We start from the raw sequence: 15,718 nt of genomic DNA, 5'->3' as shown, positions 1-15,718 counted from the left end.
TACCTGGCACAAATATTTTGCTACATCCATTCAATATTAAAGTTATTTGAGACAATTTTTGAACCAAAAACCCCTTTCTCAAGCACCCTAAAATAATCCCGGTATCCCCATCTATTGTGACCCTCCATTTCACACCGGTAGCATCATTATTTTAGGTTGCCACTGAAGTGATAAGCCAACTCGATCTTCTGGTCGAAGGTGGGAAAGGTGATGAGCACTATAAAGAATTGTTCCAAGAAATGTAAGTTTGAAGTTTCTTCCTTCTAAGAAGTATGTATTGGCGTATGGGATTGGATAGCAATGAAACCTTTGAATAAGGATGGAACTCCGAGTGCCAGAGGCTCGGAAATTGAGTCTGGAAATAATTGTGTTTTCTTCGGTGTATATTACTAAATTTGTGTTTAGTTTCAGTGATCTAACGTCAAGAAGCCTCATTATGGTCTCAAATCCTTCACTTAAGACAGTCATTGTAAATGTATCAAAAAGCAGTTACTCTTGACAATTAACCTGACTTGTTTTACAGTCTTGGCGAGCTGTTCCGCAACCAGAAATATATTCCAGAGTTTTCTCGAGTTGGATTAGCATTTGTGGACACGATTTGTCAACTATTGACCAGGCTCCTTGACTACAGAACGGTCACAGAAACTGATGACAACATCAACAACAAAATGAGCTGCACTGTCAATATCTTGGTATGTACGAGATTTTAATTTACCGTCTGATCTCGCGCGTACATCATAATTCTCCTGCTGTTTAGATCTATTAGCTATTGTTCGCCTTCAAGGCTCGATTACTGATTTCTAAGGGGCACTGACAACGATCAAATGGAATATGAGTCAGAGGAATTTAAAGAAAGAGAGCAAATTTTAAAAATATTGCCCAAAAATCTAAAATGAGGTTACCGGTTTAATATCATGGTGAAGCTTGTTCTGTAATATTTTTGTTGATGAAATATTACAGCCGCCTTCTTACTGGTTACTGCTTTTTCTAAGAACGTTTTCTTCACCAACTCTTCTCAAAGTAACAGTCCAATTTATGGTTGATAATGCTCATATCTTTCTTGAAATTGCTATTCATTCAATATTTCTTCTACAGTCGACACTGTCTAATTCGAACTTCTGCCAATTCGAACATTTTGACAATCCCCCAAACAGTTAGAATAACACAGAGTGTAATGTATTTCCAAACCTTTTATTCTGTGTAGAATGATAGACAAAATTATTCAATGATATTCCGTATAATTGATATCTTTTACAATGTTCTATGATTGTTTGCATGTAATTTGGTCTACAAATTAATTGTGTCGTTCTGCTCTTTTAACAGTATTTTTACCAAGGCATCAAACGAGAGGAGATGTATATCAGGTAACAAAAATAAGTGCAAATTTCAATGTTTTAGAATCCTTTATGAGACCAAATTCTGTCATACACTTGTTGTAAATATTGAAAACTATTTATTTGCAAAGAATCTTTTGGTGGTACAAAACTTGAAAATGGCTATGAAAAAAGCAAACTCTTGAGTAAACTAAAGTATTTCGTCTGACACTCTTCAGAGTTCAAAACGTCAGAACATAGATCGAAAATTCTACGCTAGGAAATTTATATACCCAGTTGGGAATCGCAATAGGCCAATCAGAAACGCGAGCACATGAATGTTGAGGTTGCCCCATCAGTGACGCTTGCCTATCAAGAATGATACAGCAATCACTATAAGAAGGCCAAGTTTGTTAGAAACGTTTCTTATTGAAAAATTATTGTATTGCATATGGAAATTGTGCGAAGCAGCATTTTTTGAACTCTTGATTTGCCGATATTGATAGGCATTCTTTGTTTCTTTTTCAAGGTACCTATACAAGTTGTGCGAATTGCACCTGAGCGTTGAGAACTACACCGAGGCAGCATTCACCCTTCTTCTGCATGCTGAACTGTTGTCTGTACGTATTCTCATTTCAAACCTCATGTTAAATGACGTTTTCAGTTCAGCTCTTAGTTTTATGACACTGTCACGATACTACTTCCGATATATTGTTTTAAACAGTGAAATTTGGCTTTAGGACTAACTTGCTAGTAAAAGGACTAAACAGAAAATATCAATTCCACAAATTTTTTGAAATTTCGGAAGTATCTTCGACAGCAATATGAGAAAGCATGGTTAGTTGTTATGAAAACCACGAAATCCTCAAAAGAGAGTTGAGATTTCCCCGCTAAGATGATTTCCACAATAGATTCCCTTAACGACAAGTTCTAATACCTTCTGTTTCTCGTAACACTCGGTATGATGTCATCCGATTTTCGTCAGATTTATAAGCGCCCGGTGATGACCAGAATCTGAAATTTATCAAAGATTATCAGAGAAACATATATATTGTTGCAATTTATAAAATTAATTAAGCAATCTTTTCTATTGCAGTGGACAGATGATCCATTGTCTGAAACACATCAGGTGAAATACAGAGGATACACGGAAAGACAGTTGAAGGAGAAATTGTACAAGGAAATTATTAACTACTTCGATAAAGGAAAGGTAAGTCGTCCATTAGAATATTATAGCTTTTACATTCGTGCTATTTGGAATGTTTCTGTTAATATAAGAACATTTAAAGCTTACTTGTAGTACCACTTTCGAACAACACAATCCTTTTTACTGCATTATTGATAATTTCTTGTTGTGTTTTTTGTTGTTGATAAAATAGTGATTTATCTTAAAAATACACGGAGGTTGTTTTGATAGTGTAAGATAAACTCAACCACTTCTTATAATTTACTTTCATTCTAACGAGAACATTTCCCTATTGTTGCCAGTTTTTTTAATACTTAGTATTTATATTGTGCTGTTTCTTTTTTGAACGAGCGATATATTTTTTGAACGAGCGAATGAATGAATGAATGAATAAATAAATGAATGAATGAATGAATGAATGAATGAATGAATGAATGAATGAATGAATGAATGAATGAATGAATGAACGAATGAATGAATGAATGAATGAATGAATGAATGAATGAATGAATGAATGAATGAATGAATGAATGAATGAATGAATGAATGAATGAATGAATGAATGAATGAATGAATGAATGAATGAATGAATGAATGAATGAATGAATGACTGAATGAATGAATGAATGAATGAATATTTCTTGCTAAGCAGCAACAATTCTAATCAGGGTAATCATCAGCTTAAAAATTTAATTTCCAAATAAGGATGAATTTCAAGTTTAATTTTGGCGTTTAGATGAAGAAATGGAGACTTTCCTAGCTTCTCATGATTCAGTCCCTGTCTATTCATGATTCAAATATTAATCAATTTATGCTTTAATAAATGTTTTTTGCTTTTCTATCTGCTAAAATTGTTTAACAGTTCTTCTAAACTGTATCTCTTGTTAAAGCTTCTTCGACAGATGTAAAGGTTATTCACAGGGTTGTGATTTTTGCATTGGTTTTTTGTAGACTTGGGAGTATGGAATTCGATTGTGCAAAGAGTTGGCCACACAGTACGAAACAGAAACATATGATTATGTGCAACTCAGTGAAATTTTGGTATCAATTTATCCATTCATTTTGTTACATCTACCTTAAAAATTGTTTTTTTTCGTCTAAAACCCCTATGAAAATAGTAGTTGAAACCCTTCTATATGAAAACTCTGTTCTGAAGTATGCTTTATATTCAAGGGAATATCATAAAGTGCTTTTTCTAGACGGTGGTTTTTTGCCTATTTCGTGCTTGTCCAACGTTCGTTCCATACTGGCACAAATAATTATTTCTCTTAAATGTTTAAACATCATACGGCTGTTCTTCTAGTGCGTTGTAGTCTCTTTTCATTTTAGTCCCCAAAAAGATACATTAATATTTACGACATTTAAAATTCAAGTACTTAACATGACAACCACATGGCAATTAAAATGAGCTCTCTTTAGCTTGTACAGTGCAGACAACGTTAAGGTTTATCTCAACTTGTGTTTCGCAGGAAAGGCAAGCAAAATTTTTCGAGAACATCATCAAAAGCGTCATCAGAGCCGAACCAGAATATTTCAGAGTTGGATTTTTTGGCAAAGGGTTTCCATTGTTCCTTCGCGTAAGTCTGCGGCTGTATTGTTAACCTTGTTGCATTTTTCTGTCAATGACCCTGTTAGTTATATCAACAGACTTTCAGCTGTACACTAAATAGAACTGACCTCGGAAACAGTTCGTAGGTTTAGGAGGCTATAAGGATATGGCATTTTGGCTTGAAATAAAGAAGAGAGGGTATAAAGTGGCATAAAAGTGACATATAGTCAGATCTTCGATAGAAAACAAGCCCTAAACCGACGGAGAACATTTTATCTCAAATTTTCTACCAAATTCTCAGATCCAAGACCCCTTCTGTTTGTCTTAAATCGGCGTAGAATATACTTTGCAAACTTTCATAACTTTGGTATTTCTTACATAGAACAAAGCCTTCATATACCGTGGTAATGTGTACGAGAGGCTTGGTGATTTCAAGATCAGAATGCAAAGCCAGTTTCCATCAGCACAGGTACCTGTCCATCATTGTCGTAACATATTTTAATACAATGCACTCGCGCATTTCATTGCTGTTTCATTGAGCTGACAGTGACGTGTGATCAGATTTTTCTTCGGGCATTGTGTGTTTTTTATGGCTTATTTTTACCTGCGGCCCTGGATTGTCCGGGGTGTCTCGAAAATTCACTTTCTTGTTTTTTATGTGAAAATGCCCATGTTCAAATGTTTTTTAAGGAGGAAAATCCTTTTATTACTGTCACAAGTAACCATTAATTTTAGTTAAATTTTTAGAATTCTTTTGAAGGTTGAAAACATTTCACCTCTATTACTGCATGAAATTGCGGTTTTTAAAACACTTAATGGTCAAAGATTTTCGATGATTGTTGGTAGCATTGGTAGACAGAGGAAGGGGATACTGCTAGATCTAAATCTAAATCTAAATATATATCCAAATCTTAATCTAAATCCAAAGGATTGCAAAAGTTTTGCTTTGAAGATCTTCAAACTAATTATTCAAGTAATTTCTAGTTTTTTTCTTTATCGTTTTCTAGTTTCTATCATCACTTCAACCTCCTGGGAAAGATATTACAGACTCGCCATTCCAGTGTATCCTTTTAACAAATACCAGCTCCACCATCTTGAAATATTTATTTTAGTGCATTATGTTATAGTTTTGTTCGTTCGTAAGAGAAAAAAATTCCCAGATTAGCAACTAGTCGAGAAACACTTTTCGATACGAAAACAAAGAGCGGGGTGACATTCCAATTAAATTGCGAAAGGCAATGACGGCAGAAATGTTTGATGTGGACACAGGAAGCAGTACGACTGAAGACAGCATCGGAAGTCCCTTGCTAATGCGAATGACGTGGACATAGACCTTTAATGCTGACGATCCCTTGAAGTGTCAGAAAGAATTTGGAAGTACTCGACAGCCACCTCATTTTTAAGCCAGCTTGTCTTTTGAACTCTGTCATTATTATTTATTTACCTCAGGTTTTAAAATAGACAAGGGAATGGTGCACATATTCCTTTCCTTGATTTTCCTCTGATCAAGAAACCCAAAACACTGTAGCACATCAGCTCTACAATTGGCTTCGCTCTGACGGTTTAGTTTGCAAATAAGGTTGACTCTATAATATGCATCTCGTGTGTTTATTGAAAGAACAAAGCGAAGCAGAGATTAGATTTTTTCATTGGTTTTTTGTTGGTCTTAACAGTGTTTAAGATTTTCAAGTTTGCCGTGTTGATCCAGTTCCGGTAGAAAGACGAAGATTTAGAGGAAAGGCAGTTGCCGAGCAAATTCGAAAGTATGGTTAACAGCAGTTTCATTTTGTTCATAAAAGTTTTTTTCTTGCCAAAATTTACTTTTAATGTTTCAATGGAGCTACTTTTAGCCCTCTATGAGCCATTGTTTGTTTAGGCCCTTTGCACATATCGGGCTATCTTTCTGTTTAAGGGAATCTTGTTGACAAACTCTGTTTGTTTACTCCGATCAGATTTCATTATTTTAATTCATCGTTAAGAATGAAAACATCGTGAAATTTTCAGAGGCAAATCTATATTTTTATGCAATCTGTTCTAAGTAGCATCTTCACAAATTTCAGATTTTGCAAATTGCGTTTGTTGAAAATTAAATTGTTAAATTTTTTTTGTTTAAAGGTTCTATGAAGTGAACGATATCACCCAATTTGCCCTCTCGAGGCCTTTCCACAAAGGCAAGAAGGATAAAGATAATGAATTTTCAGTAAGTCCCATATAAAGCTTTAACTCGCTACGGATATCACTATAAAAGTACAGTCCGGTATAGTCTCTGTTTGAAGCAGAGACCGTTCTAGTGTCCTTGGTTTTGAGTGGTTAAATCCCTTATAATCTGTATATGATGAGAGATATTTTCTATGTAAAACGAGTTTGAAATGCTATAACTTTTCCTAATTGATCTTTAGCATCGTCTTAGGAAATAGTCAAAGTCAGAGGCTCTGCACTCTGTTGAAAAGGTTTCTCGAAGCAAAGGCAATACTTAAATCACTACTGATTCTTTCTAGACTCTTTACATCGAAAGAACGACGATGATAACGAAGTTGAGTTTTCCTGGAATTCTCCGCTGGTTTGAAGTGACACATTCGGCACTGGTATTTTCACTTTTTTGAAAAGTTTTCTTAATTTTTGTTGGTCTGAAGTTATAAATGTTTTAGAAATGTAGTCAAAGCATAAGAAATGAATCGTACTAAGCTTCTGAAGAGATTCTTTGTGATCTCACTAGATCCGCCATCGGTCCTTGTTTTCTGACCGGGTTGTTCCGTCTTTGCCAACAGACCGAGCTGACCCCAGTTGAAAACGCTCTTGAGACAATGCGTGCGAAGAACAAGGAGATTCAAAGCATGATTGGCAGGTTCAAGGCGGACACAAAGGCCAACTTGAATCCACTGAGTATGTTGCTTAATGGTGTCATCGATGCTGCGGTTATGGGAGGCATATCGAACTACGAGAAGGTAATTTGTCACAGTATCACGGTTGTATGTTAGTTTGTATGCAAACGAAAACTACAGTTAATGCAGACTAGTTTGCTTATGGCCCTGCAACTAAGGAAGGCTTGTATAACAACACTAGGCTAAAGAAATGGTAGAATAACAGGGGAAACCATGAAAGCAAAAACGGGAGTATTTATTGAAAACAACGAATTTTCCAATTTTCGGTAGCTGAAGCCCCCCTCCCCCACCCTCCTCCCTAAAAACAATAGCAGTTACGGTCCAGAAATAACCTTGGCTTTATCAAAACTGTTCAGCTTGCATAAGGAAAGCTAGCTATTACAGTCAAGCCTTACTTACAAAAACAGAGCCAAGCTAACGATAAGACATTCAAACATCAGCGCATTTTAGCTAAATTTTTAACGACAGAAGAGGTGAATCAACATACTGGCACCTGTTATCAAGTGCTGGTGCTCTTTGGATATCTATATGTTAGGTAAGCAAGTCTGATGTTAGGTAGATCTTCAAGTATTATTATTTTCCCTTTAGGCTTTTTTTAATGAAGACTATGTGACGCAGAATCCGATGCACAGCTCTTTCTTGGATGAGCTGAAAGAACTCATCGTTGATCAGGTATTTCGAAATATGTTAACTTCTAATTTCCGAATACTTATGAACCTTTACAAGTGAACTGACATGATACAAGTGAAAGTGAAGAATAATTACAAGTGAACTGAAATGATAATTTTCTTTACTTTTGTGATGTTGTTTAACAAATACTGCGAATCTGTCAGCTTTTAATTAAATCAGTCCGCCCTTGAAGGCATTCAGTGTATATCACATACTCACAATTATATGCGTTGTTTTATTACACTATTCCTGTTTAGGTCGATCTGCTTGAGCAAGGTTTAGCACTTCACAAGGCTCGTGCACCCGATGAGCTCAAGCCATTCCATGAAAAGATGGAGAAGTGCTTTAAAGATATGAAGACAAAAGTTGCTCCATACAAAAAGCAAGTGGTATGTAATATTCCACATTTTTATTTCTTTACTTTTCTCTCACCCTCTCTTATTCTTCCTACATTCTCTGTTCCTTCCTTGCTGCATACCTTCTTTCTCCCCGTTCCTCTTTTTATTATATATTTTTGTGTTTATCTATTTATGCATTTTTTAGTCTTTGTTTCTGCTGAATTTTTCCCATACTGATACCGTAACATTTAAAAGTATTTAAATATCAACATAAACAAGATTGTTAACTTTCATTTCTGTTTTTTTTCAGCAACGTGCTAGTGTCTACCGTCCTACAAGTATGATAGTGTTTTCACAGGATGGGAAATTCAAATCAGAAACTGAAGTTAGGTTAGACAACTTTTAACCACTAAGCACCTCTTCTCATAATCATAATATTTATTCTTATGTTATAAGTTATTCAAATTCGCAAATACAGTGGTTTGCGAGTTTTGCTTTAATGTATCTTGCACTATGGACGCAAAAATAATGATAATAATTCTTCTTGCACGCCTCGGTATTAACGGACATGTTATGTGAATGTATAATTTTTACAATTTTGGAAGTATAACATTTATTTGAAGTATAATATATGAGTTTTGATGTTTCAAGTTTTATGATAGTTTATCTGATGCAACATCTAAGGAAATAGTAAGGTTTGTTTTCAGTTTTGTGAAAATGAATGACTTTCTTCCAGCCTATGAATTCAGATATCATAATGTTCTTTCGCCTCTTAGTGGATCGGATCCACCACCCATCCCTGAAAAACACAAATCACAGTCCCAAGTGCAGATGAGGTCAAGTGCAGTTAATTCGGACAGAAGCAACCGTCATACGACTATAATCGGAGGACAAACTGTACAGCAGATTCTGTCAGGCCAGGACCAAAGTCGTAACCGCAATTCGCTTGTAGCAAGTGCCGAGGTATTGTTTTAATATTAATATATTTATCCGCTTTTTTCATAGATTGTGTTGCCATTATATCGCAGGAGGTCTTCTGTGCTGCAACAATAAAGCAATTTCAATCACTCTTAGGCTGCCTCAACATGGAGAAGTTAGAATGATTAAGGATGAATGTCAACATTATATTTTGCGTTATTTCATAATTTCTTTTAATAGATGAAGCACTAGCCCTTTCAGATTTGTTCAGTCAATCATACTGTTTATATTTCAGTACGTTGGCAAACCAGTACCCGTTTATCTTCAATAAAGTTGTTGACATTTCAGGATAATATAAGCAGCAGTCTGAAACTTATGAACGACGAAGTGAAATTTCTATTTTAAAGTGATATGAAAATACTTCGAAAATCAAAGTATTTCTTTGTTCCATTACAAGAAAAGATCAAAGAATCTACAGAAAGTCATTGAGCGTCAAATTTAAATGATATGGGATCTAGTCGTTATTGTTTAGGACATGTTATTATTGGTTTTTTTGCTGAAGAACTTAAATGATGAGAAGATAGGTTGATGTCACATGTAAATGGAATTTTTCGTTTGAATTATGATCTTTGGAAATCAGTCATAATCTATTTACTAGTTTGTAGTCAAATACGTGGTATGCTAGCTACTGATATTTGATGGCTGTCATTCAATGATCAATCAGTGGCTGGAAAACAACAATCATTGATTAGCTGATTGTTCATTGTATTTCGGTTTCTGTTTAGGCTATACAAGACCTTAATGAAGCATCGCCGAAACTTCGTCCACGGTCATCAAAACCACTCACACCGAGACAAATGGAAAGAATGGAAAGAGACAGTGCCCATGTTGCACCACCCAAGCCGAATCGTGTCACTCAGCCAGCTGTTGGACCAGATGACTCTGCACCACCGCCTATTTTGCCGGTAAAAAAGAAACATGTAAATCAAGAGCAAGCGGAACAACCAGCGCGAAACCCGGTAAATTATCAGTTTTATCCATTTTGAATGCACATATACAAGTTTATAACTTTCAAATTTTTGTGAAGTGTCCGTTATTGGGAGATGTCTGCTGTTGCCACTTGTCCGTTGTTAGTAGTTTTTCGTTTTTGGCAGATGTCCGTCACAGTATGTTTCTCTGTACATCGATTTTGTATCTATTTCCCCCTTATTGCTTGAATTTAACTTAGTTCAGGCTTGATTTATAAACTCATGATGCCATATGCACTATCCTTTTATTTTGATGCTATGCTGTCATATTTTATCATTTTCGCATTATATAATTGCCCTATCTGTTACATTCACTTTGTTTTTTGCAGGAAGACGAGTCAGCCCCTCCAATACCGCCGAGACAAAAGTAGAAAAAACCAGGACAACAACAATTGGAAACTCTGTTGGGTAGCTTGACAATGTTCGCATCAATTTTGTATTGAATTTTTTTATACCCCGATTTTCTATGGCGATTTTCATTGCTGTGTTTATATTATCACCATCATCTGTCAGCTGCACAGGACGCAAAGACCAATCACCTGTATCGTAGAATGTACTGTCTATTGCTGCTTTTATCTTGTAGTTGTTTCCTCAGGATTTATAGGGAAAGCCATTCATTAGATCATTTCTCCCAGGCATTTGAGTTTGCAAGTTAACGGTGAGAAAATTTCCTCTTTAATTTCTTCACTAGATAAAATGATAAATCTGATCATAATTACTGCAATAGCCCTTTTGTCCACTACTTCTTTAAGTTTTTCTGGGTTGTTCTTGTTCAAACTATGGCAGCTCTGTGGGCCTATTCTCTCCCATTTTCTAGCGAACAAGTAAAAATGCCAATTTGTCCAAAATATGCCATTTAAAAAGAGCCTATTTGTTTTCTTTCAAAAAAAAATTTGTTCAAGGATCCTATTCAACATGATATTTAAAATCGCTTATCATTTAGCAGTTATCAGCTGACGGGGTGCCTGAAGAGAAAGCAGGCGTTGTATGAACCTGAAGTCAGGCCAGCTCATCTAGAGCATCCCACCCCAAACAACTCCAAAACGTGCTCTATCCACCCTGCAAATATATCATAATCATTCCCAAGTCCTTACAATGCTCAACTTTTGTTGACATAACCAATTTTTAAATTGGCACGCACAAATACATCAACCTAGTTTATGTCATGGTAAATATTACGGCTGATCTGTTTGGCGTGCATTCCTTTGACAGGAATGACAACTAGAAAGGTAGGCAAAGTAGACGTTTTAGTGAGCTAGATTTCTTTGCATAAAACAGAACGAATCTGTATCCGAAACATGAAGAAGTCAATGGATTTCTAATTTCAATTCTGATGCTTGTCAACAGGCATTTGTTACTGTTAATCACCATACACTTCCTGGAGATTGGGTTTCGAAATTAGTTCCATAAAGAAAACATGAAGCAAAGCGTAATACTGAAGTACTGGTGACAGATTCTATTCTACATAGTTATCTACAAATAAGATGACAATCAAATTTAATAGCTTTATACAGCGAAATTCATTATATATACATAGTATCCCATTACAGTGGAGGTGTAATTCTTTTCAAGCTGGAAATGTGCGTCGAATATTTATCAAAATAACGAGGAATCTCGTTTTCTGAAATCGGTGAATGGTTTTCAGTTTCCGATGAAATAAATCGTGGAACCGTGGCCCATGATGATGGAACGCGCCTTGCGAAGGGCTGTCGATATAGTATTGGTACGGGAACGATTTTCTGTCGAAGCGAACCCGTATTTGCTTGCGCTACCGCATACGACATATTAGAGAATTCCAGTTCAGTTGCCAGTTGCCGCTTCCATTTGTTGCGGCGATTTTGAAACCAAATTTTTACTTGTGTTTCGCTCAGTTTCAATGAACTTGCGAGAGATGCCCTTTCGGACGACGAAAGATAACGTTTCAGTTCGAAAGCTGATTCCAGCTGATACACTTGTCGTCGGGAAAATACTGTTCGCGTCTTCTTTCGTTTCTCGGAGCAATGGTTTTGGCGATCGAATTCTTTCGTCGACAGAATCGTGTCCTTAGCTTCTTTTTGGGGGCTTGAGAATGAAACCAGCGGAGCTTTTTCTGGATGCCAGTCTAGAATCGTGATAAAGATTTGTTTTCATCAATTTTTTGCTAGCTCATGTAAAATCTAAAGCTGTTTAAACCCTCAGCTTTTCACATGAATGACTCGTTGTGTCATGAATGTTCAAAGGCACAGATACAACTAGCTTTTGTTAAAAAAAACAGAGAGTGTTACTTTGGTAAAACGCCTTGTGTTTACGAAATTAAGCCTTAACCCCTCTTAGTACAAGACCCAGAAACAGTCAGCCTCTTGATAAGTAGGCTCCTCTATGCGGGGGTTTAATCATGTAAAATCTACGTAATATATGATTTTCCTCTTCATCAAACATTTCCATTATTTTCTATCGTTTCTAAATGCCATATAGACAGATTCATCTAAATATTTTTTCACTACAAATAGGACAGCGTTTGTATTACACTAGAAATAACTTTTGTCATAAAATGCGAGTTATTTCATCTTTCAAAATGTACAAAAATGCAATACCAAAATATGTTATAATCGTTGCCATGGTAAGAAAAGTTTCTTTGCAAGAAGGTGCCATATCTATGAAAAGCTGATTGATTTGTAAAATACATACCTTCGAGATTTCCTGTTTCCTTTTCAAACTTTAGTTTGTCAGCTATCCATGGCAGCCAGTTGGGGTACATCTGAGATGTTATATTGTATTGCACAGGGTACTTCCATTCCACTTGTTCGTGATCCATCTCTCGATCAACACTGCTTTTCAGTACCATATATCTGTCTCTTTTGACCACCTCTTCTTTAACGTCTTCTGCCCATGCTTTTGGCTGACGTTCTTTGCTTATCTCTTCTGTATTTTTTATAAATTCTTCCCTGCCAAGAATGTCTGAGATGCGAAATGATTTTAAAGGCTTGCACTTGATATCGCTCATGTTTGCAGTGTATAAAACACGATCCGCCACTCAGTCTAATCGAAACACCTGTACTGCACAGCTTGCACGTCAGAATGACTAGTTCGCAGTTTGTTGGAGTATTTCAATGGGTCTCCATTGCACTCATTTCAATGCCTTCGGCACGCCCTCTATCCGTAAAACATAGAGAGAGACTCGTTAACACCAAAGTAATATTGGCCATTTGTTATGAGCAAGTTCCTTGCTAATAGAGCAATTGTTTAATCATTCTTATCTCATCAAGGGAATATCGTTTTTCAAACCATTAAACTTTGGCGTTAATGACAGTCACCATAAGTTGTTGTAAACACATAAGGCAAATTACAAATTGATTAATGGATATCACATCTTTAAGAGCGAAGGGAAACAAGGTGCAATTAATAACCCTTTCGATAATGATATCCACCTCAGGAAAAATCTCAGAGGAAACAGAACAATTTATGTTGGAAACATTTCGTCATTTTCAAAGTTTTGTATAGCAAATATTTTAAAGCCTTTCATTAACAAAATAATGCCACAGGGAGATTCTTATCTTTCGTATCGATATCTCCTTCTAACAAAGGCGAGGCGCTTTGCAAAGAACAAGGAGCCTAAGTCTGACTGAGCCACTTTTGGCATTATAAAGGGGGTTAGGCCTGAAGAGCCCCTCAAAGCCGAGAGGCAAATCTCTCCATGAAAATCTCGTACACCTTTGGTGGAAATCCTTTTGTTTTATCTGAAAAATCCTGGATATCCTTATGTTCTTGTCGAAATCTCGTACGTTGTATGCAAGAGTGAATTGCCCCTCGCCCAAAGCCACCTATCATTCCACCCTTCTCTACCTAAGCATTGTCTTATTCAGCCGTTTTCCTTGCTATCAAGGCAGCATCTAAGATGCTCGTTCTAAAAAATCAGGACGCCTTGATTCTAGAAACTGTCACAAAATGGAAACCGTGCTATGTTTACATGTTTGTATAATTGCTCTGTACATCGGCATTGACTTCGCCAGGACATTAGGACTACTGACTACATAGACCTTTAGGGCCGCGCCTTTAGACAGTGCGGCACCCATCATATTTCTCGCTATCCACTGGCTTGAGAGTGTGACTACCTGACTTTGTTAAGGGGGGGGGGGGAGGGGGGGCAGATGCAGCTAAATTTTGAAATCTCAAGAGTAAATGGATAGCATCTAATAACTGCCAAATGTGAAAACGACGTATGTTATGAAATGGCTGAGAAATCTACTTATCTCAGTGTTAACGAGCATTGGCTCAGAGGTAATACTGGAATGCTAGAAATAATGGGAAAACGAATCAAAAGCTCATGAAAGAATTCAAAGGCACCCCAAAGTGATAATGACGTCCGCTTGAATTCGATCTGCGTGTTCAATTGGTCTCGTGGAAGCCAAACACTTGTAAACAGACGTTGTTCGCTAAACAAAGCAATAAATGACAAATTACCATTCATTAATTTTCGATTAGTTTTTATTTCTTTTGTACTGTTTTGGACATATGTTATTTGCCGGGATAACAGTGGTATGCTGGATCAAGAAAGGCTTCTTGATATATACCTGGAGGAGGAGAGAAGATAATGATTTAACGATATGACGAACATGTCTATATCTTGAAAGATCCTAAAAGGAAATTAATTCATTATTTTGACGGATATTTCATTACGATAAAGTGTGATTGCGGATGGGGATATGTTGCGAGGAGTAGTATGCCCAAGGTGTCTAGGTCCCATTTGCATCTTTTATTTGCCGAAAAACATGTAAAATTCGCCGACGCAGAACACGCAGATAGCCATAAACTCGTCATTTTTGAAACAGAGTTTCTTTTCAAAGGAGCTAGGCCCGCTTTAGTAAATTCTAGGGAAACAAGAGCATCTAAAACATGTTGACATCACTGGTAAAAGCAGTGACGGAAATCATTAGGGGTTGTTGTGCAACTAATCTCAAAATTACCTTGAAAATCAGAAAATTGAGAATAGAGGCGTAAGCAGCTAAAGAAAGATACTCGTTAAGTTCATTGTCTTGCCCCGCTACTCAAAAAGCTCCATTTTCTAGGTTATGTGGTACCCGAGCTATTTGTTTTTCAAATGTAGGTAGCATGGCCCTATTGGGTGTGATGTAAAGGTGCCTATGGGGCTGAATCGTATGCCAAATAGAAGCATATCATATTTTTAGGTATTGAAAAACTGCATGACATCCTCCCTTTTATTTTCATAAATCTCTGCTCCCAAATCATGACCACAACCTCTGCCCTCCAACCCAGAAACCATTTATGTAAAGCAATCAAAGCTAGTTCTTACTGTAGAAAGTAATACTCTTATAAAAGCGAGCAGAACTCGACTTTCTTGCTGGTCTGTTTTTTTGCAATGGCAAGCAAACACGGCCAATATGGTCTCAGATGGCGGAAAAATAAATTCACCTCAACAAAGGAGATGCACTAATTTATTGTTTCCTCGGCAATGATTAGCGTTGGAATTTCCAAGATTACTTGTCTACGATTTTGAATTGATTACGGCAATCGTAATCTATTTGATTGCCTTATAATTTGTATTGAAGTACAGACAGCCTACTTAGCGCGTTACAAAGCCGCCCGTTAACGATCCATTAGTCAGTATCACGTGACGTCTTGTCGCCTAATCCCAGTTTCGATCTTGTTTCGGAGAGCTGCCAGCTAGGCCACCCATTATTGCTTGCTCTAATTAACGTACTTGCAAAATTATACGATTCTATCTTATTAACATCAAATAAGCTAAATTTCATGATGCAGAAGGATTTAATATTCACTCTTTTCTGGACAAATTTGGTTAGATTTTTTAAAAGAAATATTGCTTTGGCATTGTGGATA

General features: G+C 36.5%; 2 protein-coding genes across 3 annotated transcripts in view; one reads left to right on the top strand and one right to left on the bottom strand.

Annotated features, from left to right (window-relative positions):
• Nucleotides 1–10,362, top strand: part of LOC135695901 (dedicator of cytokinesis protein 1) — a 35,273-nt gene extending 24,911 nt beyond the window's left edge. The window contains exons 41-59 of the mRNA XM_065215113.2: nt 156–241; nt 524–692; nt 1,324–1,364; nt 1,843–1,933; nt 2,410–2,523; nt 3,451–3,540; nt 3,969–4,076; nt 4,431–4,517; nt 5,056–5,110; nt 5,730–5,811; nt 6,164–6,248; nt 6,547–6,633; nt 6,817–6,993; nt 7,519–7,602; nt 7,857–7,988; nt 8,248–8,327; nt 8,714–8,900; nt 9,641–9,874; nt 10,213–10,362. Coding sequence (XP_065071185.2) covers nt 156–241; nt 524–692; nt 1,324–1,364; nt 1,843–1,933; nt 2,410–2,523; nt 3,451–3,540; nt 3,969–4,076; nt 4,431–4,517; nt 5,056–5,110; nt 5,730–5,811; nt 6,164–6,248; nt 6,547–6,633; nt 6,817–6,993; nt 7,519–7,602; nt 7,857–7,988; nt 8,248–8,327; nt 8,714–8,900; nt 9,641–9,874; nt 10,213–10,254 — 2,031 coding nt within the window. The 3' untranslated portion in view covers nt 10,255–10,362. The remainder of the gene's footprint in view (nt 1–155; nt 242–523; nt 693–1,323; nt 1,365–1,842; nt 1,934–2,409; nt 2,524–3,450; nt 3,541–3,968; nt 4,077–4,430; nt 4,518–5,055; nt 5,111–5,729; nt 5,812–6,163; nt 6,249–6,546; nt 6,634–6,816; nt 6,994–7,518; nt 7,603–7,856; nt 7,989–8,247; nt 8,328–8,713; nt 8,901–9,640; nt 9,875–10,212) is intronic.
• Nucleotides 10,363–10,500: 138 nt separating this feature from the next.
• The window catches only part of LOC135695903 (homeobox protein HMX2), a 52,304-nt gene continuing 47,086 nt past the window's right edge, over nt 10,501–15,718 (bottom strand). The window contains exons 2-3 of one of the 2 annotated variants that reach the window (XM_089112412.1): nt 12,551–13,015; nt 10,501–11,984 (exon numbers count right to left, since the gene is read on the bottom strand). In XM_089112412.1, coding sequence (XP_088968538.1) covers nt 11,428–11,984; nt 12,551–12,866 — 873 coding nt within the window. In that variant the 5' untranslated portion in view covers nt 12,867–13,015 and the 3' untranslated portion in view covers nt 10,501–11,427. Of the gene's footprint in view, nt 11,985–12,550; nt 15,670–15,718 lie in introns of those variants that run through there. The other variant, XM_065215115.2, reaches the window with a different exon arrangement.

The sequence above is a fragment of the Rhopilema esculentum genome, chromosome 14 (genome assembly GCF_057945365.1).
Source record: "Rhopilema esculentum isolate cy_ngs chromosome 14, ASM5794536v1, whole genome shotgun sequence".
NCBI lineage: Eukaryota > Metazoa > Cnidaria > Scyphozoa > Rhizostomeae > Rhizostomatidae > Rhopilema > Rhopilema esculentum.
Note: the sequence above shows the minus strand (reverse complement) of the source record. Positions and strands in the feature narration are given on the sequence as shown.